The 25,147-nt window shown below is 45.3% G+C and overlaps 2 protein-coding genes across 3 annotated transcripts in view; both read left to right on the forward strand.

The window, feature by feature from the left end:
• rnft2 (ring finger protein, transmembrane 2) overlaps window positions 1-4,246 on the forward strand; it is a 10,897-nt gene extending 6,651 nt beyond the window's left edge. The window contains exons 7-10 of the mRNA XM_068566679.1: window positions 21-170; window positions 1,393-1,458; window positions 1,593-1,694; window positions 1,912-4,246. Coding sequence (XP_068422780.1) covers window positions 21-170; window positions 1,393-1,458; window positions 1,593-1,694; window positions 1,912-2,046 — 453 coding nt within the window. The 3' untranslated portion in view covers window positions 2,047-4,246. The remainder of the gene's footprint in view (window positions 1-20; window positions 171-1,392; window positions 1,459-1,592; window positions 1,695-1,911) is intronic.
• Window positions 4,247-6,911: 2,665 nt separating this feature from the next.
• Window positions 6,912-25,102, forward strand: fbxw8 (F-box and WD repeat domain containing 8). 2 transcript variants are annotated; one of them, XM_068604438.1, is made up of 11 exons: window positions 6,912-7,508; window positions 7,604-7,708; window positions 8,207-8,371; window positions 8,869-8,957; window positions 11,961-12,118; window positions 12,815-13,011; window positions 13,673-13,891; window positions 19,867-19,994; window positions 23,457-23,630; window positions 24,004-24,120; window positions 24,669-25,102. In XM_068604438.1, the coding sequence occupies exons 1-11, from the start codon at window positions 7,020-7,022 to the stop codon at window positions 24,832-24,834; spliced, it is 2,007 nt and encodes a 668-aa protein (XP_068460539.1). In that variant the 5' UTR covers window positions 6,912-7,019; the 3' UTR covers window positions 24,835-25,102. The 2 variants fall into 2 exon arrangements, with proteins under 2 accessions (XP_068460539.1, XP_068460540.1); XM_068604439.1 differs by lacking the exons at window positions 23,457-23,630; window positions 24,004-24,120.
• Window positions 25,103-25,147: the final 45 nt, after the last annotated feature.

The following is a 25,147-nucleotide window of genomic DNA, read 5'->3' on the forward strand; positions in this document are numbered from 1 at the left end:
AATGGTTTGTGTTTATCTAGGGTAAATTCTACCTGCTGATAGAGGAGCTGAGCCAGCTGTTTCGGGCCCTGGTGCCCATCCAGCTGTGGTACAAGTACATCATGGGAGAAGATCCGTCCAGCAGTTACTTCCTGGGAGCCACACTCATCATCATCTACAGCCTCTGCAAGGTAATCGGTGCCCGGTAGCAAAGTGTCCAGCAAAGATCAATATTGTTTTAAACTTTGAGATTTTGGATGGCATTAGTATATAAAATGACACGTGCAGTACACAAACTTAAATTCCTGCATGAAAATGGATTAATAAGACGTTCAATAGAGGACATACTCCTGTGAAAATAAGAGCTCAGCATAGAAAAATAGCAAATGAAGGTGCCTGAAATATGAATATATTGCTATTTAATTGTATTCTTCTTACAATACAATAACCCAAATAAGGATAATATTGTTACTCTTGGAGACTAACTGGGGGCTGCTCAGGGATATTGTGATGGTGGTGGTAGACAAGAGGTCATAAAGGCTGCAACAGGCAATTATTTTCATTATCGATTCAATCGGATGATTATTTTCTTGGTAATGTAGAATAAAAAAGTTTCTAAAGTCGAAGGTGATGTCTTTAAATGATCCGGCGATTTGTTTCCCAGACAATAATTGGTCTGAAAGACAGTCCGACAGGCGCCTCATCTGTGGGCCCCGTGGAAGGAGAAGGAAACAGAAACCGCACAGTTAAGAGGTCACGGCAAGGTCGGCCACTGAGCCACTGAGCAGTTGCATAAGGGAACTTAAAAAGACTTTTTCGAGCCATGCGTTGGCGTCGAGTCGGTCATGCTCTTGTACAGGAAGCTGAAATAGTGAAACTAGATGAATGTTGTGATGAAGTAGTTGAGCTTTGTTGCTGTCAGAGTGTGTTGACAAATATAGTTGAGATTCTTTTTAATACACCAGTGATTCAGCGGATGTAACCGTTGATGATTGGCTTTTTCTTTTCGGCGGAACTGGGTGAGTAGTTTACTGTGTGTGTGTGTGTGTGTGCGTGTGCGCATACTGAAGTGCTGACACTGGTGTTTTCCAAGATCAGGCCATACTAGCAGTGTGTCAATATTATATATAGAATATGTACATGATGTACTTCAGTGGTTGCTTCACCGTTGTCAGGCGGTTTGTGTAAAGTTTAGAGAAAAATGTGAAATGCGCAGCCAGTAAAAGCTGCTCAGAGCTTTCGCTTTATTCATTTTTTCCATAAATCATAGGGATCAGAGATGCTACTTTGCTGAGTCGCTTTGGAGAAAGGGCTAACTTGTTACCGTTAATCAATCGATCGAGCTTTAATCGACTAAGCAATTGTCGTCATTATAGAACTCAAAACTGATTGTGCGTCATCTTTGTTTTACAGTCCTTTGACATCTGTGGACGAGTGTCTGCCATCCGCAAGGCCTTGGTCATGCTCTGCAGCTCCCAGGTCCGATTCAGACAATTAAAAAAAAAACAAATAATCTTTTCACATATCAGGACACACACACACAGATATGCTCAACTTTAAAGTCTGGGAGGGAGTAGAGTTTATTCCTTTCCTTAAATTTCACTCTTTTCCAGAGTTATGGAGTGAGGGCCGGCGGTCAGCAGTGCAGCGAGGCAGGTGACGTCTGTGCCATTTGTCAGGCAGATTTCAGAGACCCCATCGCCCTCCTCTGTCAGGTAAGGACTCTCTAAAGTAGTTGGGACACTTCTGACCACAGCCAGCTTCGCCCATGGGTGGGGTTGGGTGTGGACAGAAGTGTGCCGAGTTGCAACAGGGTAGGTCAAAGGTCAGCCTCAGGGCTCATAGACACAAAACACTCCTTTTTTGAATTTTCCGGGGCATTCATGCTCGCCCATGAACCGTAAACGATTTTTCCATTCTGCACCTCCGCAGCACGTGTTCTGCGAGGAGTGCCTGTGTTTGTGGTTCGACCGGGAGCGAACGTGTCCGCTGTGCCGCTCCACCGTCATCGAGGCCCTGCGATGCTGGAAGGACGGCACCACCTCGGCCCACTTCCAGATCTACTGAGCTCTCGACATCGCCGACCGCGCCGCATTGACGAGTCAGACAAGGGTGTGTCATCTTTCGCGGTTTTATCTTAGTCGCAGTAACTATCAGGGTACGCATCGTAACACACAACATGTAGGGGCACTTTCATTTTAGAGGCATCTGTAAAGACCGGGGGTCTCATTTGTAAAACCTTGCGCAAGCCTGTCGGTGAGCTATTTCCTTTCATGGAAGCTCAAATCAACCCGTGAATGTGCGCAGCGGGTTCAGACTCACATCCCACCCGCTACACATCAGGTTATTGAGCAATGACCGTAGTGGTGTGTGTGTATCACACCGTGATCATCGCCTCGTTTTTAGATTCTTATCCACTTTGGTCAGACGTGGAAGGCGGTGGGGATTTGCTTTGCTCACGTTGCTTTCTGCTTCTTCGTCACGTCTGATAAGCTTCCATGTTACAATCGTCATTGCGTCCCTGAACACGTGTTTCCTCCTGATTCTTGCTTTAATGCAGTCCGTCCAGTGCCGGAGTGTCTATCCTGCAGCATCACGAGAGTCACCGCAGTACTTATATGTTTTTACAGCATTCAGGCTAATCGCTTTCAAAATGATCGCTATCGGAGGTATGCGTCATGTTATTTTTTACAAAGGAAGTTTGATAGGTGAATTCAATTTATTCTTTGATTTTTTTTTTTTAAGAACATCATGATTTTGACTGATGATGAGGAGATGGAGTGATTGTATGAGAGCCGTCCCTGGCTTTATTTCCACGCTTTGCTCAAATATGCTCACAGTTCGTCTGTGTTCAGTATGTCGCCCAGATGACGATGGTCTCATCAGCGGATCAAGAGTGTCCGCAGTTTGGCCCTCGCACTGTGAAGCGAAATGTGAGTTCAGGTTTGAGTTTGTTTATATCTTTTACAGTCAGAAGGTGCTTGTACTTATCGCTTACTGGTGCAAACAACTCTGCTGGTTTGACTGTTTACGATAAAGTGGATCCATATACATGCAAAGTACCGTGTGATATGAAGTGAAATTAAAATGGTGCCTCTCATACATTTCATTTCCGGAGCCTGGCTTTAATTCACCACCTCTACGTCTCAAATGTCCTGTACAGGTGCGCACATTCTCCCATCAAGTACATTTTTTTTTTTTATGGATCCCAACTTCTGCGTGGGAAGACGCGTACGCACGAACACAGAAAATAAAACGGAGCCCGAAAGTGGTCGAACGCAACGGTTATAAATGAGACCCCAGAAAAATACGCTGATCACATTGTTTTCACTGCGGAGAAGTTGAGCACATGGAGGAGGCCTTCGCCCACAAACCGAATCGCCAACACGGTTTCACTTAAAAGACGATCGTCAGTTTGACAAATTGTGCCATTGTGGTGTAGTCACGGCATCGGTCACATCTTTGAGTGCAAGTAGACCACGCCAATGCTGTGGATGTTCAACCGCATTTCATTTCAAGAGGAAAAAGAAAGAAATCATCCCTTATTAACCCCCTTGGGGGAAATGGTCTCTGCATTTAACCCATCCTGAGTAATTAAGGAGCAGTGTGCTGCCGCGAGGCGCCCGGGAGCAACTGGGGGTTTAGTGTCTTGCTCAAGGACACGTCAACATGCCAACTATGTGGAGACCGGAGATCTACACTAAACATGATAGAAGAATGTTCCATTCAGTGTGGTGATATCATGTAAATAGTCACGCTTTCACACTGTTAATTGTGGTACATTTGTCACATTTCTTTATATGTTTTGATTTTTGTACTTAATTACATTTTTATTTGGTATTTAGTTTCATGTTTTGCTGTATTATTATTATTTTTAAACCCTTTGAATACAAATAAATGTGGCAGAGTAACCGTGAGAGGAAAGTCAGAAGGTCTGGAAGTGAAACAAAGTCAAAGGGAAAAGGTTGTTTGGATATTGCGTAATGACCGTCCAGTAGTGTGTGTCAGCAAGGCACCGTGATATTAGCCTTTCTTTTTTTTATTCTTATCAAGTGTGTTGCAGACGTTGAAGTCGGAGAGATTTTGCTTTTTTTCCATGGAGTGGGAGCTCATGTCTGATAAGCTTCCATGTTACAATCATATTTTCATTGTTATTCCTACATTACTATGACTAATTTATTTTTAGAATAGTCATTATTCTGTTGCATAATAGACACTACGACTTCAATGCAGGTTTTCAGTTTTAAATTAAAGCACTTTGAGCTCATTTTTATGAAGTGTATTTCTTGTCTCATGGTAAAGACACTGGCAGAGAATTTATTTGAGAACCATTTTTATTACTTTACCTCCTAAAAATCCATATGAAATATTGAATAAGTATAAATAGCACACATTTTTTTTTATAAAAGACAGTTTCAGTAAATCTGCTCACATTACACTTGATATATCAGAGAAAAGCTTATTTTCAGAAATCACAGACTGCATTGACGGCACAGCTTCTGATGCGCAGGTCCCGTACCTGACGAAAAGCCACGTAACACTGCCCCCAACAGATAATGCTAAAGCACAGGGGAATGTGTAAACATCACCTAAACACTGTAGAAAACATCTATAAAAAAAAAACAAAAAAAAACATTCATCCTCTCAGTATTCACATGTTTACACTGACAGTATAGCTTATGTAAAAAGGTACAGTGCATTATGAAGCTCACAAACTGGTCTATCTCAGTGCATTTTGTTTATCAGGACCGCTGCACTATATGGAGCCTTACATACATTTAAAGGTCAATTCGGTCCAACCTTCTCTGCCATGAATGCACTTGCATGGTGGGAGGTGGAAATTCAAAAGGGAGGCCTATTCGTAAGCTTTTCCCTCCACTCTACCAGGGGAGGATTACATCACTGCTCTGGGATGAGAAAAGCAAAGGTGGGGGTGTGGTGGGGGGGGGAGTACAGCTGTCTGACTGCAGGACTGCTGGAGTTCAGTGTGTCAGCTTGTCATAAAACGCTCAGTGCATCTTCATCGGGCCTGAGGAAGTCTTCATGACATATAGAGTTTAGTCAGACTCAAAGTTACGACCCTGAAACGTTCATTTAAATCTGCTTCTTTCTTCCTCTCCTCCTCCTCGCTGCACACCTTCCATCCTGGACCGCATCATCCGACTCTCCTGCATCCCTCGATTGTAGTGCAAATGATGTGAGCCCTTTCCCTCGTGCATGGTCCTAAAGGCACCATCTATAAAAGATCAAACGTATACATGTAATTCGTACAAAATACATCAAATGCATGTTGTTTTTTAAGTCAAGACGGTCGATGTAGAATCCACCTCTGTTTTTCAAAACCAGGAAGATGCGACACCTTTTCCCAATTTTTCAAAAGTCCATACACATTAAGGATACTTTAAGGACATAGAGCATGAAGAGAAAACAAACCCACTCGCCAATTTGAAACATTTACTGTTGCACCCGAAACATTCCTTAAAATGAGAATAGAAGTCATGAAGAAGTTAGTTTGTGTGCATGATTAACCCGAGCTTTACATCAAATGTAATCACCGAATGCGTGATTATGATGACGATCAAATAAACAGAAACAAAAGTACCTGTTTTGTATGTCGAAGCTGCATAAAGTTGTGTTTTCACGTGTTAGATTAAGTCGTATGTCGTTTGACTTTTTTTCGGCTAATAAAATGAGATTCATCAAACATTTCAAAAAAGAAAACGCACATTTTTAACACTGTATCCAAATTGTTTGAAAGACCGATCTACTTAAAGAAGTAGAAGTTTTCACAACCTTCAGAAAACCTCTGTCGAAAGCTGAAGAAATCTACAATCTGCATCGTATTGAGCAGAATGGCGACACATTTAACAACTCGTTTTACTTGCATATACATAATTCGGCATTGACTTTTTTTTTAAAAAACGAGGACAACATGAGGTCCTGGGCGCTGTTTTTCCACGAGGTCACAGTAACGTTTTTTTTTTCTTCTTCTTCTTCTCAAAATGGTACCGTACGACACTGCGCTCGCACTTCAAATGAAACACGCGGGTTGACGCACCTGTTGCTGGTGTCGCCGCCTCGCGCCCTACAGGTGTCGCCTCGCGACGACCAGCACGAGCACGGCCATGTGTATGGCGGTGCACAGGAAGCTCTTCAGGCGACCTGGCCCGGTCACCGCCGCCGCCGCCGCCGCCGACCCTCTGCCCCCGCAGCCGAAGCCGCCCTCCGTCTCCCCGGCCGTCCAGCTCTTCTCCAGCTGGTCCCCGATCCTCCGCAGGCGCGACGCCAGCAGCTGAGCCACCGAGCACGGCGAGACCCGGCGGGCAGTGCAGGTGGAGTCTCCGGGCAGGAGCAGCGGCTGGTCGATCGGTAGCCAGCACATCTTTCTCTGAGAGTACAACCAGTCTTCTCTCTTTAAGTCTTGACGATATGTGACACCCCTTCTCTTCTCTCATCAAACCTTAACTGTGTTTATGTCCCCCCCCTCTCCACCCCCCACCTTTTTTCCTCTCTTTCTCTCTCTCTCTCTCTCTGCTGTATTATTCATTATAGTGTCACGTGGTGTGGGGTTTACATCATCTTTTCCCAAAAGAGAGATGCAATGGTTAACTCCTGAATCTCCCCTGTCTGGTTTGATCTGAGGAGTCTTTTGTTGTATGGTGTTCTGGGACATTATGTTCCCTTTTGTTATCTTTTCACTATAAAGGATGCAAGTTCGTGTTATTTTCAAATATGGCCGTCCCACTGGAATGAGGTGTGAAATGCTTGCATCTACATTTAGCAACACTTGCCAGTTGTGGCCACAAAAACATAGATCCTACTTGAGAATTGTCCGCCTGTATAATAAAACTGCGGAATTAAAAACTGGCGGAACTAATGTAAAGCAGTGCGTAGTTCCTCTTCGGACTGTTATTAATGAAGGGCCCGTGCTTGTTTATGCTTCGGACCCGAGCTAGCCGTCCCTTTTCTGGTCTGTGTAGCTCACAACACCGCTTCATAACACTTTTAAATTGATATTTTATGAAGTATGATCGATAACTATGGCCGAAGACGAGCTTGCTGCGTTCAGGGAGCGTTGGAAAGACGAATTAACGAGTAATACAGAGGAGCAGCGACTTGTTGGTGCACCTTCCCCTTCGTCGTTGGACGTCCCCAGTCAGTCAGGCCAGAGGGACTTGAAAAATAGTTATTTTAGAAACTTTGAAAATCTAAACGAGGCCTGTAGTCCTTCAAAACCAGAAGAGGATGAAGCACGTGGAGGAGGAGGAGGAGGAGGAGGAGGAAGAGGAAGGGGGGGAGAAGCTGCAGCGGAGTCAGAGGATCAGCCTGAATATGTGTCCATTGCACGTAGTTTGCTGGATGGGAGGACCAGTCCCCTGCTGGACAGGATTCAGGAGGAGAGAACCAGGAGAAAGAGGCAGTATCAAAACATGACTAGTGTGCGCAGCGCATCCCTACATCAGCAGCAGCAGGCTAAGAGCAAGGTGAAGAAAGACGAGGAGCTGTTGGATCAACTCATTCAAGATCTGGTATGAGGATGTTAATGAAAAATGATGATTGGGATGTGGTGGTTGATCGAATAAATACAGGCAAATAATGTCTGTTTTAATTGTTTCTTTTGCAGAATGAAGTCAACGACATCCCGTTCTTTGACATTGAGTTGCCGTACGAGTTAGCCCTGCAGATATTCCAGGGCCTCAACTGTACTGAGCTGGGCCGATGTGCACAGGTGAGATGCTGCCGTTGAACTTTTGGCAAAACCATTGCGTTAGACAACAGCCTGTATACCACATGACTACCTACACAACCAACCACAAAGTCATATCTCATTGTGAAACGTAGACTATAATCAATCTGACGTCAAATTTCCATGACACTGAGGACAACTGAATTTGACCCTTTGACCTCTACCGCTGCAAGAGTGCAAATGCAGGATGCCCTTGCATAAGCTCTTTTAATTAACGTCATAATGATGTGATGTGCCCATGGTTGGTTCTGCCACAAAAACAGAAAAAGAGCTTTAAAATGGTATATTACATAAATAACAGCATTTCTTATCGAAAAACTCTTGAGCCAATACAACTCATTTGACTCTGAAGGGGTCACAAACCAAAAAGGTCGGGAAACGTAAGGTGAAGAACTTCATTTAAAAGTAGGTTTTGATTTTTATAACCGAAGCCTTCAGTCTGGAGCAGATCTTTCTGACACTTTCCTCATCTCCTCCCAGGTAAGCAGAGCCTGGAGGGTCCTCGCGGAGGACGGCGTTCTGTGGTTCAGGATGTGCATGGCGGAGGGCTACCTTCAGGGTGCCAGCGTGGCCGACTCCCCTTGCTGGAAGAGCACGCTGCGGGACTGCAGGAACTCGGCCAGGACTGTGCGCTCCAACTGGAAGGTGGGCCTCGAGTTGTTTCCGCTGCGGTGAATCCGAATCCCCTCACATCTGCACTGGAGTTTGTCTGGTGAAATTGGTGCATAGTTTACCGTGCTTCACCTATAGACCTGGACTATATGTCTCCAGTTTATATTGTAACATGATGGCAAAGATCTCTTTAAATAATAACAAAACACTTTAATTTTAGAAGCCAACCTCTTCTCCTCTATAGTGTAGAGGGATTGCATGACCCCGTCTCTTTCAGAATTGCACTCCCAATGCAACTAAACTACTTTCTTGTTCATGTCTGAATTTGAACGTATTTTCTCCCGGATTAGTCACAGTTTTAAACGGCTTGTTATAAAATTTAAACATCATGGTTTGATATCAAATGACTACAAAATAGTAACAAAAGCACTGTGTTAGGTCCATGCAACAAGGCGGGGCTGGCCTGCATTGATAACATTTCTGCTATGGATGGAACAGTGTTTTCAGCTGAGTCATATCTGTCTGTCCAGAATCGAGTGGGATCCATCAGCCAGCTGCAGTTCGAGCTGGGGAAAGTGCTGTGTGACGTCAGCTGTTGTGACAACTTTGTCTTGGCCGGGTGAGTTCCACGGACGTCTGATATGCACCAACATCAAGCTGCAACTTTGGACGCAAAATCGGACACACAAGGTCTTTGATTGTCGCTTTGTTCACTCTCGGAAACGCGCCTGTTCCTTTTTCCAAGCTCGCTGCTTTGCAGCCTTCTGTTGTCGGCTGCAAAGCAGTTTAGAGCGTTCCCTATTGGCTTAGCAGAGTAATGAGTCAGTGAGATCATGGCTTGTTATGATGCCCTCTCAATTTTCTCAACAAAGATGGGGAAAAACAAACAAGCGGACTGTACAAAACTCTTCTTTCATTTATTCCTTAATGAATAAGCTCAATTGACTTTTAAAGTAGGGTTTTTAGCAAAAATGCAAGTAGTCTCAATAATCTCATGCATGAAAAACCAATGCAGATTTTTACAAGCAGATCTTTATTCACTTCAAAGTAAAAAGAAAAATAAAGAATTTTGTGTCTGTTTAGAACCAATCTTATAGTTTTTAAGACTAAAAGCACGTTGGCATTTTAAATCCACTAAAGAAGCCCGGCAGCGGCTCGCAGTGTACATAAAGTGACGGGTACACCCTCCACCAGAACCCCAAAAATGAACACCCATCAGTTAGTATGGATTGCATTTAGCTGATATTGCGACCCACTTTCCAGATCATTGGGTTGTTACATATTCTTTATACACTACTCGTGGCAGTGTTGGTTGGTGTAAACCCAACCCTGCCCTGTAATAAACTGAGCTGAGACGGTGATAGATTGCGCGGGCCCCGCGGGAGCGTGATGGACGGCCCCGCACGGAGATGTGCGGCGTCTCCAGGGAGCGGTGTGATTAGATTTCCCCGCAGTCTCGCCGTGTCTCACCGGCGAAGGCGCTTTTGTTTGCATCTCTCCGTGTGAGCAGACGCAGGGCACGCCGTACTAAATCAGTCCCGTGAAAGTTAAGCTCCTTTGCAAAAAAAATGTGAACGTACTCTGAAGTCCGCGCGGCGCCACTCGCAAATTCACAACGTCAATACTTTCCCCATTATTGGTACCTAAAGGGTCATTTATCGAAGTGCAAGTACCCTGAATTTGTTTACCTTGAAACGGATCAATAGCTAGTTAAGAGTAATCAAGAGTGATTCAATTGCATCCACGAAATCTTATTAGGAAAATTGGTGGAATGTGATTTGGCACTTAAAAGGCAACACGTCCCATTAACCCAGCCAACTCCTCTTGGAGTCACACGGAGGCCCGACGAGCATCGCCGGCGTCCTTCTGGGCACAAAGTTTCTGGCGCTTTTTAAAAGTTTTTGACGCAGTGTTTGGATGAGATTCAGCCTCATCATCCCCGTTGGTAGTCGGCGTTGAGGTGATGTACCAATTAAGCCAACGTGTGTATTCCTATTGTTTTGCTTCCTGCCAAACCTTGCAATGCCACACACACACACACTCACACACACACTCAGGCGGGCGTGCACATGCACACCCTCTGCCACACTTGCTGTCACTGTGTCACACACACTCTGGCTGCGAGGCGGATACTTGCTCAGACATGATGGTATCTGTGGAGGTGGTAACGCTGGCAGTCGTCCCCCACAGTGAGAACTCATTGACTTGGGCGAAGAGCAGAAGAACCGAAGTCTAACAGGGGAGAGCGAGGGGGAAAAACGAGGATGAAACGGGGGTTGTGCGTGATTTGACTGGTCGTATTTAACGTTTATAAATCATTAAAACAAGTTATGAGACGTTTGTATGACTGATGAAAACGTATGAATCGCTGTGTTGACCGCCTCACTGCATTCTGGGAGCCGGTGGTTTGGTTGACAAGAGGTCTGCTGGTTTACCGTCAGGCACACAGAACGGCCTTCTCTGTAGACGGCACCGCTCCTACAGATATGAGCAAAGGCTTTTTAATAAAATGTGTCCTTATTTTTGAGAGAGAGAAATATATATTTTTCTGAAGTATAGTGCATTATTCACTATTATTTATCATAAAATGATCTTCTGTAAAAAAAATTAAAAAATGTCCGAAAATAGTCTTTATTTGACAGGAGAAAAAACATTAACTTTACTGTTATGTTCAACAGAGAAAAGCAACAAATCCCTCACTGGAGAAACTGTTGTTTTTATTTGTGAAATATGATTCAAACAATCAATTATCATTATCATCCATCAACTACTCGGTTAATTAATAGTTACAGTTTTTTTGGCCGTCTCAACCGTTGCTGGAGCAATTGGTTCATTAATCAGTTTGTGGACTGACAGAAAATGATTTGACAACTGTCAACAACCAATCAGCTGTTTGAAGGATTTATCATGCAAAAAAATACACACACACACACACACACACACACACACACACACACACACACACACACACACACACCTATACACCTGCTGGTTGTAGCTTCTCTATGTTGATCATTTGACTCGACACAAAAATAATCAAACATTTGCTCGCTCCGTCTTCCTGGACAATGAAGAAATTATGATATTTATTTAAATGTAGTACTTTTCTCTAACATTTTAAACGGCTCACTCATATAAAAATCAGCACCGATTTAATACCAACATATTTCTAATTTCATTTAACAAAATATTTTGTAGGATATATAATATGCTGATACATTCAAAGTGTAATAACTGCATTCAAAGAAACGCCTACAGACGTAACTCCAGAGAGCCCCCCCCCCCCGCCATCAGCGACCAGCGATACGGGCTGAAATGTCCTGCCTTGTTCCGCCCAAACAACACCCCTGTAATCCCGGAAAGATCGTGTAACAAAGATTATCGGAAAAAACAAAGCTAACAACAAGTCAGAGTGAGTAAAGAAGGAAGGCGTGAGAGGGGAAATGATTCAGTGGTGAGAGGGTGACGTCAGGTATTCTCGCGGGGACAAACTTGTCAGCCTTTGGTGGAGAAATGGGCAATTACTCTGCAGCTCTGTGCATCGGCCTTTTTGTGCCAAGCCGTATGCACGCGGCTGACGTACGTCGAGCGTGACTCGACGCGCTCTGTTTGTCCCCTCCAGGTACACGTCCGGCGACGTGCGGCTGTGGGACACGCTGCACTGGGACTCGACCGCCTCCCACCTGAAGATTAACGGCCTGTCGGCGAACTCCGAACCCCGGCCCCATGTCAGCCACGTCCAGGTCAACAGCGCAGTGGCTGCAGCTGCTTATGAAGACGGTGTGTGTCTGTGTGTGTGTGTGTGTGTGTGTGTGTTTGTGTTTGTGCAATCCTGACTTTTTCAGATTTGTGCAGAGATTTGCATCGCAGTGGAACTCAACCATGCCAGGTGTACATTTTGGGTGTGAATATTTACCAAGCACACACAATGTCAGTTTGCTTTTCTGCTGAGGACAATGAGACGGATGAAGACAAAAGAAATGTTTGAAAGCTCACGACAAAGGAAGATATGACACGTGCATGCTCCGAAATTGTATTTTTCGCCATGAATATATTTGCAACCGTTCAGTTAATTTAGCCCTGTTAACTAGATAATAAATAGAGGCTTGCAGAATCAATAACTTCTTTTAAATCACTTCTTAAAACTATTTTTATAGATTTGCTTTTAAGTGAGGTCGTGCTTTTATGATCTAATATGCAGTTCTTTTGTTCTCCTGTTTGTATATTTAATTTGTGTATTTTCTTTTTCATTTGCTTTTTGGTTATTAGTCTGGTTTTGTTGTATTCATTGCCTTTTATGGTCCTTTTTGTTTACCGGTATCTAAGTTATGTCGGAGAGCTCTATCGAGCACTTTGTAAACTTAGTTTTTAAATGAGCTATATAAATACTTTAGTTGTTTATTTATTCTATTGGTGCTAGCAAGACATCACATCAGATATGTACGATCTCCTCCGGTGTCACTGTGTTGGCTGCAGGCTGTGTGGACCTGTGGAGCACGGAGACGGGTGGGCAGCCCATCCATCACTACCAGAGCCCCGGGGGGATCCAGGCCCTGGCCCTGAGCCCCGACGGCGCCGCCCTGGCCTCCGCCGCCGGGCCCGACGTTCGGCTGGTCGGAGCCGACGATCGCGGCTACTGGAGAACACTCGGCCAGGCTCGGCTCCCCAAGACCGTAAGCAAGAGGGGCAGATGAAGCCCGCGCACGTACGGCAGGCGCCGCGCGTTAATGTGTTAATTAACGTGCTGCGCCTCACACATTTCACCCACCCTTTTGTAATGACGGAAGCCTTTAGAGGGTGATTGCTATATTTTTTAACCCCCATATTTTTCCATGTTATTGTTTTCATGTGACGAACAACTCTTTTTTTTTTTTTTTGTTGAATTTTTGCAGACATTGTCACAAAAACATGAGGAAAGTAAGGTCCATGTTTTAAAAAGTTACCCGTAAACTTGGACCCTTAACTCGTCAGTTTCTGGCAAGAAACAAATACTGTGCTGAAATAAGGAATGAGTTGATCAGTTCCCAAGTGTGAGCACTTTCTGCTTTTCTCAGACTTTATCGTAAGTTGAATGTCTTTTAGCTTTTTAAACCGATGTTTGCGCAGAACAAAACATTGAAAGAGATCACCTTGGGATGTGCAGAATAAAGGATTTTTGTTTCATAAAAAAACACCTTTAGTTCCAAGTTGTACAATAGATTCATGAGAAAACTAAAAACATATTGATAGAAATTCTTGGACGTAATTTATCTTCAATTCATCTGGCGAAAAAAAACAAAAAAAACCCCACATTTTCTTCTGCGCCTGTAAAGCGTGCCTCCCTCTTGTCTGCAGGTGGAGAGCCTGGTGTTGGTGCCAGGCAGAGGGCAGCAGTGCCCGCTGGCGGCCCTGGCAGCCGGGGAAGCCGTGCACCTGTTGGACCCCCGGGAGGAGCGGCCGCGGCCGCTCCACTCCGTCTACGGCCACCCCGTCACCTGTCTGGATGCCTCCGCCGCGCACGTCGCCTTCGGAGTGAAGCGCACGGGCTGGACGACGCACGACGGGGGAAACAAGGTGGGCTCGGTGACTCGGGGCGCGCATGTTTCTGTTTTCAAATGTGAGCTTTTCAACGCGCGGCGCGTATCTCGTCGAGTCCGATCTGATAATATCTTGCGTACGCGGCATCGTCGACGACGGCAAGAAGGGTCCAAATTGATTGTGGCGTTAAATACGACTAATACATTGGATTTGAAGCCCCTTTCATGTAGTCCAAGGACACCGACGATACAGAAAAACAACTAAACACAAACACAAATATAAAAGCTTGGCTTAATAGATGAGTCCTATGCGAAGTGAAGCAGGTCCAGATCTGAGATCACGAATGAATGCCTTGGAAGGCAAGACGAGTTCAGGTGAGTAGTTCAAACCTGAATGAGCTACTTTTTATATTGTGATGATTATCTGGCCCATTGTGAACTGCACTCTGGCGTGTGGATGTTAATGGGATTGATGGAACCGTATCAAGGCCTCTTTTGTGCTTTCTGGAATTGAAAAGTCCCGGGAAGACAAATGCACCTAAACCCGACCTTGAATGTGGACAAAGTAGATGGCAAAGCCTCGGAAGTGTGTGCAGCTGGATTTTTAGATGGATTGTAAAAACAACACAAAAAAAAAGAGAATCTACCGCGTCCTCGCTAATTTGCATGAAAGGTTTCAGAACATGAGTTTAATCACTGGCTTGGAGACGCATCGTTTCTGCCCTCGTGAGTCAAACGAACATAGAAATGACGTTTTTGTTGTTGTTTTGCATGAAGTCTGGTCGACTGCTGTCAGTGGATTTAAATGTTTTGGACGCAACGCAATCAAAGACTGTTCTCTGCGTGTAAATGTAACGGCGTGAGCGCTGTCACTCGACGTCCCCCGAGGAAGGAATGCCGTGCACCTGTAGGGGATCGCTCTATAGCGGACGGCGGCGCGCCCTGCTCCTAATTACTGCAGCCTTTCAGGGTACTCTTGATCAACTTTTGTTCCCCGAGCTGCATTTGTTTGCTTCTAATAATACGGCGTTACTAAGGACCCCGTGCTCCTAATTGACTCTCGAGCCTTTAGATAGAAAGCTCAAAGAGCCCCGAGACAAAGGATCCCGTCGGGACCGGGAACGCATTCTTTAAAAGGCGCTCTTCATCACGATATCTTTTGTCACAACAGATCAAACAAAGGATCAAGAAAGCTGCTGCATCCAAAGATGTTTTCATAAAAAAAAAATTTCAAAAAAGATGAGAGGGGGGGGGGGGGGAGAAAAAAAAAAAAAGCAGATGTTAGTTGCCGTAGCGACAGGCCAAATGGAAGCTTTAAAACAGCGAGCGCCACCCGAGCGCCGCCGCGTGTGTGCGCAGCAATCTGTTTGTTCGAGGCGGGCTTCTGGCACGGCTCCTCCGCTGACATCACCCCCGATGGAGCGGAGACGGAGAGCTGAAGCTCCACACAGTGGACCGAGGAGGGAGAGCAGCGAGGGCGGAGCAGCCTCCTCCGTCACGAGCCAACAGAGACGCAGCGGCAGACGTCTATCCACTAAGTGTTGTTTGTGTTGTGCATTTAAAGTAACACAAACGACTAATGCTACATTTCTTATTAAAAGTTAAGTGTTTCTGAAGTTTTCTCTTAAAGGCCTTTAAAACTATGTTTTACCGCCTCTGTTGGATTTAATATATTTCATTTAGAGCGGAAATTATTTGCGGATTAATCGATTAAAAGATGCAACTATTGTGATAATTGATTAATTGGAGTGAACGTTCTGAACATCTCCAGGAAGTGTCTGTTTCTCGTTTAATATAGTTTTAAGGGTTAGAGTTTTGGACAAATGGTTTAACTTTTAACTGACATTAATATGCCCCAAAAATATATCTCTCTATAATCTGCAGATGGATCAATAACGAAAATCATCACACTTATTTTCATAGATGGAAGAATAATCCAATCGTAGTTTTTTTTTATTTGTATTTTTTTTTACCTGCTTTTGAACAGAAATCTGTCAAAGAATATGAATTTCAAACTTGTCAATTTTTGTCAATTTTCTTTTTCTACACGTTAAGAATTTTTTTTCTTCTATTTTTTGAAACCTAATCTTGAATTGTTGTTGATGCAGCCCAATAAAACCAAATTAAACCATAATTTTCATACAGAAATGAATAAAGAATAAATGTTCAGCTTTAAAATGTCCCAAGTTAAGGATACAAAGCATTGTTTCCTTTCCTTGAGCACTTTGCTTTTTCGATTTTATTCTTTTTTAAGCAAAGAAAGAAGTCTTTCTATCCAGCCTGTTGGATTAGCATACTTCTCTTACTAATTAAAATACATCACAAATGTAATTAACCTGTTTGTCACTCATCACGCTTCTAACAGAAATTTCCGACTGCGAATCAGACAAAGCAGGATTTGGCTGCAACCTTTAGTAAGAAAACATATGCTTCATTAAAATCTGTCAATATGACATCCAGGAAGTCATCTCACACCTTTTAGTCTCGCAGACGAGTCGAACATTTTAATTTACAGCATTCTGACTTGCATGAACTCAACCACATTGTCATATTTTTTTGTTTTTGTTTAGTTTTTACTTAATTCGATCACAGAGTTTGTCGCAGTTTCTTTTAGTTGATCAAAAAATCTTCCATCAAAGTCCAGCCGCTGCTTTGTGTCCATGATTCAGTGTTGATGTTCCCTCTTCGGGCCTCCTGACCGGTTGAAAATGTAATGCAGTGTCTGATTTAATATAAAATATCAATTCAGTTTATGAACTTACACTTATATTTTAATATATATAAAATACAATATCTTGAAAATAGCTAGTTTTAAAGGATTTTCGAACGGATGCTAATTTAAAATATATTTTCTTTTACAAATCTCATGTACATAAGTATTTGAGAACCACTGACACAGAAGATTCTTTATCATATTTTGCTCTGCGTTATCGTGTAGCTTGTTTTCTCCTCAAGACCTCCCCTGTGTGTGGTTGTGTGTGTGGTTGTGTGGCCACTGGCCACCACCCGGCCGGCCACCTTCCTGCCAGCGGACCGGGGGCACCCGGGCGCCCGCCCAGCTCGTGGCTGGGCTGTCAGCTCGTGGCTGGCGTCTCCGCTGGCAAACCATCCGTCTGCTGCGGCGGCGGCGGCGGCTGTACCACAGCAACCTGTCGTCCTCCCGGTGGCTCTAGTTCAGAGGGCTGGCTATGATGGTTTAATGTAGATAGGGCCTCGTGGATAAAGACACACAGAGAAAGACAGATAGAGGCGGTTTCCCCCATTCAGTAAAGCCGCCCACGATCCTCCATGCGGGATGGGTGGAAGCATCGGCAGGGATCAACGCAGGATTCCCCGGCGCGCGACCTTCTGATGAAGTTCCCCAGGAAAACCATGCGCTATTGTGTTGTGGGATTTACTCATTCAATCGCACAATGCAGCCTCGGCCGTTGCAGACGCACCAGGCGGAGACCGCCTTTCTGGTTTGAATATGAGATATTTAGAAAGTCTGGACCACGTTGCTCCTCACAGACGTACACGAGGATCAGAAGTGCAGCGACTCGGGAGTGCCGAAAAAAAGTATTGCATATCAGTCACTATGTGTAATCTGGGGTGTAATCTGGTGCTCGTGGATGCCGCCTCGTGCCCCCCCCCCCCTCCCCCGTCGGGGACATGAGCCCACAAGGGAGTACACTGTGGAGGAAGCACGTTCAGTGTGAAGGTGGGGAACCAGCCACGAGGCCAGAGTGGGACGAAGTGCTTGCATCTTGCACGAAATCTGTGCAACAAATGACGTCACCGCCCAAAAGAATCTTCAGGTTCAAAGCTTTCAGATGATGTGGCAACTATTGTTGAGCTGCTATCTCCTCCTCAAGATCACCTGTCTCCTCCAACAGTATGAAAAAGGGTTTCTCCGGGTTTCTGACACACATGACGCTGTCACAGGACGTTCAAATTCCAGTCTTGGCATTCTGGTGGATGACACGAGGGTGTCTACTTGCTTTCCTTATCCATTTCGCCTTTGTTTAATTAGTTTAGGACCATAAACCTCTAATGAGCCGAGCGGCACAAGGAAACCAGGAAACACAGCTGTACACACGCTTCTCTGCAACTCAAGAAAGACTCAAAGTGATGCGATACTTGTTGCTATCGTGCATTCGGTCCAATGTGCTCATCTCTTTTTGTAAACATGGTGTCCGAACCGAAAGGAGCTCCTAATCCACATTTGTTCCAGACTCGAGTGTTTGTGTGTGACGGGGGGCGGGGGGATCGCGGGCCACGGGTGAAGCCAGCGGTCTCTGCGGATCGCGGTCCAACCTTTCACCTCAGCTGGGCGTCGGCCTTGTCGGTCTCCGCTGAAATCCGCCCGCGTTTTTTTTGTTCGGCGTGACAAAAGCCTTCGACGCGTGGCTTTCTATTCCCGGGGTTTTCATCTCCCACTTGAGGTGAATTCAAAACCGCCCCAAATTCTGCGCTCCGGAACAAATTTGTGTGTTCAACAATACAGGCGGCGGCCGACATGAAAAGGTTTTCTCTCTAAAGCGAAGCAATAATTGCCGAATGTTTCATCTTTCTGAAAGCAAAGGGGAGTAATTACATTAACATCCAGTTACAAGCCGCCATTAGAGTTTCCTTTGTCCGCGCGCCTCACTGGTGCTCCAGCAAGTGCATTAACCTAACTACTCCTCTGTAGTCGCGCTCATGATTAATATTCCTCAAAGCATGCTGCGGTGGTCTCCAAACAGCCCCCTTTATCATCACAAAGCGGCCCCTTGGCCTCCCTCGGCGACGTTCCTTCATTTTAGCGAGAGATTTAATAAGAAATATCTCCCAGAAACCGCGAAGGTTCATCGAGAAAACAGCAGGATGAACTTGAGTCCCTCCTCCCTCTCCTGACGTCTCCTCCTGCTGTCCAAATCCTATCAAGCTGTCATTTCAATGTCCGGTGTAATTTGGGCTCTGCCCCGAGGTGGTGCACAATTAAAGCTCCTCTTGGCCCGAACGAGGGACACGCAGGAGCTGCTGGCACCTCCTCAAGGCTTACATCATGCCGCTGTGTTTTATTTTACCTTCAGTCAAACTTCTTTATCTTCATCGATGTCTCTCCATCTCTCTCTCTCTCTCTTCAACCCCCCCCTCCCTCCTCCCCTCACTCATCCCTCCCCTCCTCGGTTTAATTTCTTAATCGCTTAAATTATTCAAAGACAATTTTGCCTGGCGGTCGTCCTGTTTGTTCTGTCTCGTTTGGATGAGAAAACACCAGCCACTAATTGACCAATTAGGCCAGCTCCAGATGACATCATTGTAGTTTGTACGAAGAAAGTTTCGTTGCAGCCGGCGAGCCGGAGGCAACGGACCGCATCTCGGCCCCGTGATGGAAGAATGCCCCGAGGTTGATTTATGTTTTAATAAAGATTCACCAGATTTACAAGTCGTGCGCTGCTTCGCGTCACTGCCGCCCGCTGCGTTTTGTCTCCTGTACGATGTACAACGTCAAACACTGTTGAGTCTATTTCAGTGTGTCGCTTTTAAATTGTGCAAGTTGAAGAGATTCAACAGGACAGGAAACAAGGATCAGAGCAAATTGCCTAATTGGGAGCTTTAATAAAAGGTAATGACTATTATTTGAGTAAGTTAAATGAGAACATTGTAGTTTTTAAATGTAATATACTCAAATGTATATGAAGCAAGAATATAGTCAAAGTATTCTGACAATTTCCTTTTTTGTTTTCTATCAAACTGGATGCTTCCAGCTTTAACGTGAGGGTTTTTCTAGTCTAATGAGCATTGTTGGCCTTGTCTTGAAGTAATCAAATGAAATAATGTATTTTTAATATTTGGTCGTGCGAATCCTTTCTAATGTCTGCATCACCTCTGTATTCCATGGCGACGATGATGATGTCGCCGCGTTTACTTCAACTTAAGTCGAACCCGCGTCTCGGTTCGTTGTGCCCTCTGAAACCTTCGCTGCTCGTGAATTTGGAGGTTGACTGACTTATAAAACGGTGGATCCGCGCCCTGTGCTTGTTTCAGATCCACGTCTACAGCCTGGAGACGGGCAAACCTGTGGCGTGCGTCGGCGACTCGCTGGGAGATTTCACCTGCGTCAACCTGAGAGACGGCCCTCCTCACCTGCTGGTGTGCGGGAACAAAGACAGGAGGTAGGACGCCGAGACGCCGCCGACAAAAAAAAACACCACACATTGTCTCGGGGTGGGGATCACCGGAGGTCCCACGATACAATAGCGTCACGATACGCAAGTCCCGATACGATATTATCGCGATACATTGAGCATTGCGATACAACGCGATTTATTCCCAAAAAATTCCACCGCAAATTGTCCCCAAAAGGAAAACTTGGTCAACAAAATTGTCACCGAAACGTTTAGAACTGATTAAATAAAAGAAAGCCGAGTATCGATACAATACCGCCACGCAATATATCGCGATACTATGCTGTATCGATCCCCCCCCCCCACCTCCCTGACATTGTCAGACGGAGAATCTCTCAACGCTTGAGATTCATCCAAACATCACAAGCGGACGACACGGAGCCAAGAACCTAAGCCGAGTGGAGTGCGTCCCTAAATAGTTCCCCCGCAGTGACACTTGATGGCGGAGGCGCGGCAGCCGAGGCTGCGGCCCTCGCCGTGGCGAACAGGTGTTGAAGTGTGGCGAGAAGACGAGGCTCTTTTCAATTCGTGCATTAGTCACACTTCTGAGTCGCGCCGTTGCCTTGAGAGAGAAGGGGAGGAAGAAAAAAAAAAAAAAAAACAGAATACGGAGGCATTGACATGCGTAGATGTGAGACGTTTTGTTCTTTGGTGTTGAATAGAGATGTCTGTCTGTCTCCTCCATTACCTGGGATACTATACGACAAAAAGAAATCTGGCCTTCTTGATCCCATCCAGCGACAACACACGCACACACACACACACACACACACATGCCTCGTCGCTAACCTGGCTCTCCAGATGAGGAAAAGACACATAAAAGAGCCATTCATCTGTTCTGCACTTGTTAGCGGATGCTGCGGTGCATGAGCTGGCAGGAAAATAAAAAATCCCTGGCGCGTCTTCATCCAAAGCTGCCCCTGCTGTTTCTATTCACAAGCAGATCCATCTGGCTGTGGAGGAGTTGGCTGAAAGCGAAAGACAGACCACATCATATTGTTTAGGATCTTTTTTCTCTTGCTCCTCTTCTTACTAGCTATGACTCCTAGCAACTCCAGCAAAAGAATCAATTAAACAAAAAGAAAGAAAGTGCTGCCAAAAGGAAATGCTCAGCATTGTCTTTTTTATTTCGGAATTTAAATTGCTTTCTGGCCAGAGCATTGTTAGCCTTCATTCAATTCATTTCCGCTTCACTTTTGGTCTTTGCCGTTCTGATGTGTAGTTGTACTCCTAGACACACACACACACACTAACTTGGCTCGTCCACTTTGGCCCCAGCTGACGCCGCGCTCAGTCGAAGACAAATGAGGGAGACGGTGGGCGATCTTGGCCCTCTGACAGCGTGGCTGAAGGCCAAAGCCTAATGCATCCCTTCTCTTTGTCCAAATGAGTTCTGTCCCTCTGTTGTTTTTTTTTGTGTGTGTGTGTGTTTTTTTTGGGGGGATCCAGGCAGCAAATGAGGGGTCTTGATAAGGGCCGCTTTGGGAAGAAGGCCACGTCTGTGCAAACTGGGAAGATGTGCGCTCGGAGCAAAATTGGACCCAGTTAGAGAGGAAGGGAAGAAGTAGTGAGTGCCATACCTGTGGCTATTGGTCATTATCACCGTGCAGGTCTGCACTTCCTGAGTCCAGCCTCAAGGCCACTTGAAGCCTAGGATTTGAATTTAAGTGGTTACTTTTAAATGTATTCAAACTGTTTTTTTGTTGTTGTTTTTTTCAGTCAAACCAACAACATGTTTCCAGGCATGGCAGGGGCCGCCACTTTGGTTCAGTATGTCATCTTTTAACCCGCAGGTTGTAACCGCAAAGGTCAAACGAGAGTGAAATACCAAACAAGACCGCTTGGTATCACCCAATCACAGTTAATCTCTCGTCCGGGCCGCAGGAAACGTAACTGGAGGTATCCCAACCTTCCCTGCACAGAGCTCCTCCAGATCAACGAAGAGTAGCGTGTCCACTGGCGGCTCTCGAAGACGGAGGGGTGGTCTCCTCCTCCTGCGTTGGATTCGGGGTTCCCTCGCGGCCCGTCTTCGTTTAAACGTGCGCCTCCGTCGCGTCGTAAGGCCACAAAACGGGAGAAACCAACCGCGGACAACTCCAGCGCGGCACCCATTTAGCCGCTTGACTCTGATTCTTGGAAGAAAAGAAAGGAGGAAAAAAAAAAAAAAAATCTGTGGAAGCAGAAATGTAATCAGTTTGAGTCCCTTAAGTGAATTTCATTATGCTAATGAGGTCTTGGAAGGAGGCTGAGCCTGGATGGAGTCATGTCCTGGATGCTTTCAGCTGTAATAAAGCCACAATGACAACAGATGGAGCTGCAGGTCCCCTGGGCCGCTGCTGCTCATGAAACCCAGACGGCCATGCTGTTATTGCCGTTTTTCTTTTTTTTTTCTTTTTTATTAAATAACTACTAATACAAATCATTTAAAAAATATTAATTATAACGATGATAATTATCATTACGGTAATTATAATATTGTAAATTTAAATATCGCACACTTTTCCCAAAGTGTGAAGTGCTTTGTGCAACGGACTGAAAAGCAATACAAAATGACACCAGACGCAAACAATGAAACTATTAGAGAGGAAAAATCCACATGAATCGTTTGCGTTTGGCCGCATTTTCCCAGTTTTTATTAGCAAAAATCCTCAAATCAGTTCTTTATTTCTGTTCGCTGTGTGGAGGGGTGTGAGACGTCTTTTCGTCACACTGCATAAAATCTTGCTGGTTGATCTGTATTTTGTACCTGCTGTCATTTTACACACCCTGAATTCATGCGTTTGTTTCTTCATTTTTTTTTTTTCTTTCACACCCTCCACTCGATCTGTTGCGATACTCAATTTCTACCATCATGTGTTTTTTTGTGTGTGTTTTTTATCTAACGCTTCGTTGGTTCGTCGGTCTCAGTCCACACTGGCTTTATAAATTCTCCATCTTTTTGACAAGTTCGTTGTTGTTTCTGGCCTCGAGAGCGGGAGGAGGAATCATTTGATATTTGGGTTCGTCTCAGGATAAATGAGGCAGGAACTAAAAGCTGGCATTGGCACATCAGCCTCAGCTTTGTGTTCGTCTTTAGTCCCGTGACTGAATGTTGAAAAGTTCCCTCCTGAAGTGAGAATAGTGTTCTTTTGTCTGGACATGAATGCAGTCTTTGACACACTGTGCTCTCTCTCTTGTGCAGTCTTGGAGTCCCACGCCTCTCTGTGAGCCGGAAGTTAAATCCCAAATCACCGAGCTTCACTGTAAATGTGACTATTGCACTGGCTTCACTTCTTATTCTCTTGCAGGACTCACTTGCAGCGCCGAAGACATTCCCACATTCAAGTGTTGGCCCTTAATAATAATAATGATGATGATAATGTTTCATGTTTCCCTTCGAGCCGCACGGCAAAAAAAAACAAAAAACAACCCATTCCTCATTAATAAGACAAACTATTTGTTCATCTCAAGGGTCAGGGTGTTCGACCTCCGGGCCGGCTCCTCCGCGGCGTCCCTGTACGCCCACCACATGGGCGTCACCTCGGTGCAGGCGGACGACTGGAAGGTCGTTAGCGGCGGAGGCGAAGGGTTGGCGTGCGTGTGGGAGACGAGGACGGGAGCGAAGCTGTGGGAGATGCACAACAGGTGGGAATGTCTGTCTTCTCAACTCTCGGCTGCACCCGTGAGGCGCACGCTTCAGAGACGTCTCTGTTTCGTTTCCAACGCGCCGCAGTCGTGATGTGTGTGTGTGTGTGTGTGTGTGTGTGTGTGTGTGTGTGTGTGTGTGTGTGTGTGCCCTTTTTTTGAGATTAGAGTTAATTAACCCAGTGATTGCACACGCCTTGTTTCGTCTCGTCGATGCCGTCGTCTTGATCCCCGAATGATCGCCCCAGCAGAATATGTTGTTTGCCTCGTCTGACGGATCAAATCTGCATTTTGAAAGTGAAAAACACAACACGAGGCACGACAAATTCCCACGTTTTGTGCTGAAGGTGTTTGTTCTCCGTCTCGGCTGCAGGCATCCTGTGAGGCTCGTACGCTTCAACAGCAGCACCCTGGTAACGGCCAACATCCCCGATGACAAGGCGCCGAGGGGGGCCTGCATCACAGACGACGACCTCACCGCTCACCGCAGGTCGCTGACCTCCCTGCTGCTCTCTGCTTCTTGTTCTTTTTTTTATAAAAATCCTAGATCTCTTCTCGACGCCCACCTCCCGTTCCCCACCAGCGGGCAGGAATACTCAGCTAATTGACATTTATTTTTCTGTAGAAGTTGCGTAACGAATACGTGGATCTCTAAAAACATGGCACTGTTCCTTTTAAACGGCAATATATTGCCTTTGTCAAAGTGATTACAGCACTTTGTTATTATAAACGGGAGCGTGGTCAGGATGGACGGAAGCTTGTTGTCATTAATTTTACGAAATTGAAAGTGGGACCACATCTCCCAGACAACCTGCGGCTCCGCTCAGTGGTTTGATTTTATTCAAGCCTACAAAGCAGCACGCAACGAAGTGACCAAAGCCAGGGTTTCAAGTAATACCACCGTCTACTGCTAAAGCAGCAGCGCTTTAAACTAGACTGATCTCATCCCTGCTTAATATGCGACTCGAGAACAATTTTTCAACACGTGAAATAAGCGATATCTCTCATACTAATGCTACACATGTGTTCATCGTGCAGGCACAGGGGAGTCATCTGCCATTACGACTTCTCGGAGGACGCGCTGTCGCAGGACCACATCCTGCCCATCTGCAGGTCCGACTACATCGAGTCCTCGGGCTACAACTACAACATCGGCCTGGCGGTGCCTTACGACAAGCTGCCCGGCTCCCATCCGGCCCGCTGACCGGGAAACGGAGACGTTCACCTGCGATCAGTTTGATTCTCCAAACTGTTCTTTTATTAAATCACTTTCCGGTCTTAGCAGTTGTATATTTCAGCGTGCATTATCTGTAACTGTGTGTTTGTAGTGGACAGACGTCACATGGGATCGCAGTCTTCTTGTAAAACCGTCGCTGTAAGAAAAACGATTTGAAATCCGATCGTTTCATGCGATGACGATTCAGTGCTGCTGTGAAACATTACAGCAATAAAAGTCCTTTTTTTTTTTTTAAGATTCTTCTTTGTACATTTGTCGTTGGTTTCTCTAAAACCAAAAA

Source organism: Clinocottus analis, unplaced genomic scaffold (assembly GCF_023055335.1).
Source record: "Clinocottus analis isolate CAN_PGR_092001 unplaced genomic scaffold, fCliAna1.0.p SCAF_7, whole genome shotgun sequence".
Classification (NCBI taxonomy): Eukaryota; Metazoa; Chordata; class Actinopteri; order Perciformes; family Cottidae; genus Clinocottus; species Clinocottus analis.

What these genes read in the sequence shown, in the direction of transcription:
- fbxw8 (XM_068604438.1), top strand. Translation starts at nt 7,020, where the DNA reads ATGGCCGAAGACGAGCTTGCTGCGTTCAGGGAGCGTTGGAAAGACGAA. An exon ending in TGCAGCTGCTTATGAAGACG is followed by an intron (nt 12,119 to 12,814) that starts GTGTGTGTCTGT and finishes TGTTGGCTGCAG; the next exon opens with GCTGTGTGGACCTGTGGAGC. An exon ending in AGGCTCGGCTCCCCAAGACC is followed by an intron (nt 13,012 to 13,672) that starts GTAAGCAAGAGG and finishes TCTTGTCTGCAG; the next exon opens with GTGGAGAGCCTGGTGTTGGT.